At 35.7% G+C, this 5,166-nt stretch overlaps 1 protein-coding gene across 1 annotated transcript in view; it reads right to left on the reverse strand.

The window, feature by feature from the left end:
* LOC106877934 (histone deacetylase 4) overlaps positions 1 to 5,166 on the reverse strand; it is a 224,265-nt gene that overhangs the window by 124,401 nt on the left and 94,698 nt on the right. Inside the window, exon 3 of the mRNA XM_052971386.1 lies at positions 1,721 to 1,968. Coding sequence (XP_052827346.1) covers positions 1,721 to 1,763 — 43 coding nt within the window. The 5' untranslated portion in view covers positions 1,764 to 1,968. The remainder of the gene's footprint in view (positions 1 to 1,720; positions 1,969 to 5,166) is intronic.

Here is a 5,166-nt window from a genome sequence, read left to right on the forward strand (position 1 = left end):
GGGGGTAGCAATATAATTAGCAAAGAGAAGAAGAAAAAAATAAAAACAATAAATATCACAATAACAAAAACGACGATGATAATATTTCGATGATGAGTGAAATTATTAGAACATTCTAACATCTTGGGCCTATATATTATGGCAACAGCTGACAGAGAGCGAAAACTAAGAAGAAATGAAAAGTTCTTCAATAATTTCAAGTGAAAATATTACATTCCGGAGAGTCAGACACATCAACAGAAATGAGAAAGGAACAATCAAAACAGGTTTTCTCTAATTTCTGAATTTCTGTTTTTTCTTGCTGGTAAAATCCTTCCACCATGTCTCCTGGCAGTGTTGGGATATGCCATGCAAATAATACAGAGTAAAATAGCTGAATACCATAGAACAAACAACAATTGTGTATTATTTGTTTTTAACCCTTTTTATTATCTGGAGACTGTCTTTCATTCTCTGATATAAACTTAATAATTTAAAGTGATCTAAATTAAAACTTTCCATTTAAATTCCATGTTAGTTCATGTTCCAAGAACAAGCTTAATAATGACAAAATTAGTTGGCTAAGTTCTTCACTATTTCCAAAATTAATTGAAACAAAAGTTGTATATTTTAATAGAAATATGGTGATGCTGGGGTTAATGTAACGCTATTTAGTTTATCAGGTTCAAATCCCACTGTGGGCCAGCTTTCATCTTCCTCGGGTCAATAAAATGAATTACCAGTCAAGTACTGGAATTGATATAATCAACTGCTCTCGTCCCACAAATGTTTAACGAATGCCTTTCATTTAATAGTAACATTTCTAATGAGAATGATGAGTTTGGCTCTTTCCAACAAGTCACTCAATTCTAGGTAGTTTCAGTAAAGCACACGCCTGCTCATATCATTCTCAAATGACAGCCTTGCATGCAATTTGCTTTGGGTTATAAACATTGTAGAAAACCCTTGTGCACAGATATGTGAATGGGAACAGCAGAAGGCTTTCCGTACATTTTCTAGACACATAGGTTGTGTTTAGTTCCTAAACACTTCAAAATTGCAGTCTTTTTAGAAACCCTAAATTTTTCTTGCATACCCACTAAAGGGTATATATACTTTGTAAAGCAGCTGATGTGAGGAAGGAGATCCAGCTGTAAAAACCATGCCAAAGCAGCAGACATTGCAGCCTGATGCAGGCCTTGAACGAGTCACAGTTTCTAACCCGTGTCAGCATGGAATATGGACATTAAAAGATTATCAGTGTTGTTCTTGTTGTTTATACTCTTCAAAGAAACAGAGAGTATAGAAACAAATTCAACAGTAAATTACATGCAACATATTCGACAAGCAAAAATGTATTCTCATAAAATACATATATATCTCCTTTCACTGCCACCAACACAAATCATAATATATACAGAGAAAAAAAAATTTATAAACTGACACTTTGTTTTTATATTCAACATCAAAATCACATAGCTACTTTTGAAAACATCATGCAATAGCTAATCTAAAACTATAATTGAACAAAATGTTGACAAAACAATGGTTCTCCTCCTCTCCACCTAAAAAAAAAGAAAAAAAAGCCAGCAACTTTTAATTGAGAAATTTAAAAGTTAACTGAAACCTATATGTCATGTGCACATTCACAAACACACGTAAAACAGGATAAACAGCAACAGAAGTGGTGGGGAGGGATATGAAACAAAAAAAACTGAAATTTGAAAAAATTGTACAATACCCATGTGCTGGTATGGACTGGATCCTCTGATGTCATAAATCATGTGACTTTCTTCTTTAACAAATGCCTCCTGGCAAATGACGACAATAGCATGTTTGCCATAAAGAGCTCATTTGAATAGTTTGTAGAGATAAAGGAATGAGAGTTGTGAGAGAGAGAAGAGGAGAATAACCGTTTCCGATCAATGAATTTCCAATCATCTGTTTTTCTTCTAATGAAGGCAGGTATTTTGCAATAATTTCATTTCCCTGTCAAAACAAAGAAAAGTAAAATATTCAAGTGAAAAGTCATACAAATGAGAAAAAGCAAAAACAAGCATTAATACAGCACACACACACACACACACACACACACACACACACACACACAGTTTAATTTTGGGATTCACAATCAGGATATAAAATTACTCAATACACATATATATCGTAGAAGAGTTTAGTCATTATATACACATATCATCTGTTTATCCTGTGATATGAAAACATAAAAGTGCTCAATGCATTCAATAAAATAGAAAAACCTGATATTTGTTTATCACATGTAAGGTGAACAAAATTACTTATTTAGACCAAAAGTTTCCTTCAATATGGGATAAGGCACCAGCATTTTAAGAACAGATCAAAATACTGTGATCTCTGTCTAATAAAGGAACTCCATTCCATACCATTTACCATCCAACTAAAAAAATAAAAAAATCTAAGCAAAATATTTTGACCTGCCAATTTACATGATGAAGTTCCTCTGAGTGATGTCCTGAAGTATGATGAATGGAAACTGATGTCAGGGACCATCTGAAAGCAAACTCAATGCTATTCTAAACAATCAGCTCTTCTCGGTCATCTTGTCATCACTCAATCCACTGATGAATCTAGTTGACTATGAAACCAATTGATCAAACATTTTAATCTGGATGTGTTATTCTGTTTACCTTACATATGTCAAAATGCACACACAATGCAGTAAATTAGCAGTCTGGAATGTTTCATAGAATGCCTTGTGGTATTTTATGACTCACTGTATTCACAGTTCAAATCCTATCAAGATTCACTTTGCATTTCAGTTTTCCAGGGTCACTACAAAAATAAAAATAAAAAAATAAAAAAAACAGCCCCCACCCGTTCCACAAAAAACAGCAATCGAAGTTGGAAGTGTCAGAGGGTCCAGCAAGATGCCTTGTGGTATCTGTTCTAGACCTTTCTTGCTCTGATGACATTGTGCCAAAGCTGTACTGACCAAGTTGGCAACCTTTTCTTTGGATAAGAATTGGTATTGTGCAGATTTACAAGCATGGGCAACTGCCAGACTTCCTCAAGTCTTGCCCAGGCCTCTACAGACATTTGCAGATACATGGTTAACCTTTGTAAATGGAGGCCCTTATCTATGTGTGTGTGTGTGTGTGTGTGCATACACATGTGAAAGTGAGAGAGAGGGAGACATGCATGTCAGGGATCTGGCTGTGTGGTTAAGAAGCTCATTTTGCAACCATTGTAGGTTTGGGTCCCGTCTCATTGTACTCTGCTTGGGTACTCTACTAGAGTACAGGACCAACAAATGTCATATGAGTGGATTTAGTAGACAGAAACTGTGTGGAAGCCCTGTATGCAAATGCTTTTGTGGCCTAGTGGTTAGGCTGTTGCATTCAGGATTGCTAGATTATGGGTTCAATTCCTTAACTGGGTGGCACATTGTGTTCTTGAGCAAAACACTTCATTGCATGTTGCTGCAGTCCCCCTTGTGATTGGGGATGGGGAGGAAGCTGGCCTGCTGACCTAGCCAGCAGGGTGGCAGCATTTGAAGGTAAAAAAACAATGCAAAAGCGCATTGTGACCAGTGATGTGTAACAACATGACAGCCTGGTCAGTCATGTGATCATGTGATATACCCCCTCCACCACTTGACAACTAGTGTTGGTTTGTTTACATCTCTCAAAGCAATTTAGCAAAAATGGCCAACAGAATAGGTACCAGACTTAGAAAATAAGTGCTGGAGTTGATTTGTTCAACTAAACCCTTCAAGGTGGTGCCCCAGCATGGCCACAGTATAACCAGTGAAACAAGTAAAAGATCAAAGAGGCTGACTCAATAAACTTTGACCATTGCTTACTAATGAGCCGCAAAATAAAGATGATGTTCTTAGCGCAGTTGTTGATTTACAGTGTTAAGTACAATTATCAACATAGTTATTATCACTTTCCAGTTAAATGCAGGACAGAATCAATATAATTGGTAGAGAATCAAAATGATTGGCCTTTTGTACAGACAAATGTTTCTTAAGGCAATATCAATAGAATGACAATGTTTATGAAATGATAGGTAGACGTACAATCTTTCAGATGGTGGGCCATTGGCTTACCTTCATTCACGTACTCTGAAAAGGCCAACAAGAACAGCCTTCAAATTACAAACTCACTTATAAGTTCATCATCATCATCATGCTTTTCTTCTTCTTTTTTAAGGTAGCATGAGTTAGATGGCTCTCCAGTCAGCAACTCTTGCTTGTTCAAGTACAATATTTCTTTATCAAACATAAGAAACAACTAAGCTACAGACTTTTGTTTATGAGAGGCATAAAACACCATAACTGTTTTTCTTACACACACAGGCTTCAGAACAGTTTCCAACTACTGAATTTGATTTACATAGCATTGGTCAGCCCAAAGCTATAATAGAAGACACTCACCATACAGTGAAATGGAACACAAGAGTAAAGTTCTTAATTTCAGTCATGCTTCCACCAAACTTATAAAGTTCCTTTCAACATTTCTAAATCATCACAGTCTCATCTTCTAGATGAAGTGATGATAGTGTGTGTTGCTTCCTGTTATAAATAGACAGGGTCAATGTGATTGGTGTAGAGATTAGTGCTCATTAGATTTTCTACATCATCATCAAATGTTTAGCTTTGTGATTAATGTATAATTGTCTTGACATTGTACTGTGCTAGGAGTACTGCTTCCATAATTAATTATCTACTCTTGTGAGGAATTCTGTATGGGATACATGCATTGTTCATTAACATTTTCCAAGCAGGGTTTTTTTTTTGTGTGTGTGTCATTTAGTCCATAACAATTGCTTTTTGTTTTAAGTGCTTGATGAGCTGGTAAGAGAGTGCTCTTCCCAGATGGCTAAAATAACAGTTAGGAAGCTTAGAGCTTTCACATTTGCAAATAACATATCTATTCCACACAAAATTTCCTGTAGCAACATAGAAATCTAATGAAGAAAACTTCAGATTTCCGTGCTGATATCTACATTAGTCATAGAAGCTTTGCCTAGAATGAGGAAGCAAGAACACATAACAACATCACTTGACTGAGGATGGGACCACAGATGTCTACAAGTATTGGTGATGGCTTTAGCAACTTTACTATTCCGAGAAAACAGCAACTAACTCATGGAAATATTATAAGAATAAAATTTTGATTTAAAAAAGTTTAACCTAGAACA

Source organism: Octopus bimaculoides, chromosome 10 (assembly GCF_001194135.2).
Source record: "Octopus bimaculoides isolate UCB-OBI-ISO-001 chromosome 10, ASM119413v2, whole genome shotgun sequence".
NCBI lineage: Eukaryota > Metazoa > Mollusca > Cephalopoda > Octopoda > Octopodidae > Octopus > Octopus bimaculoides.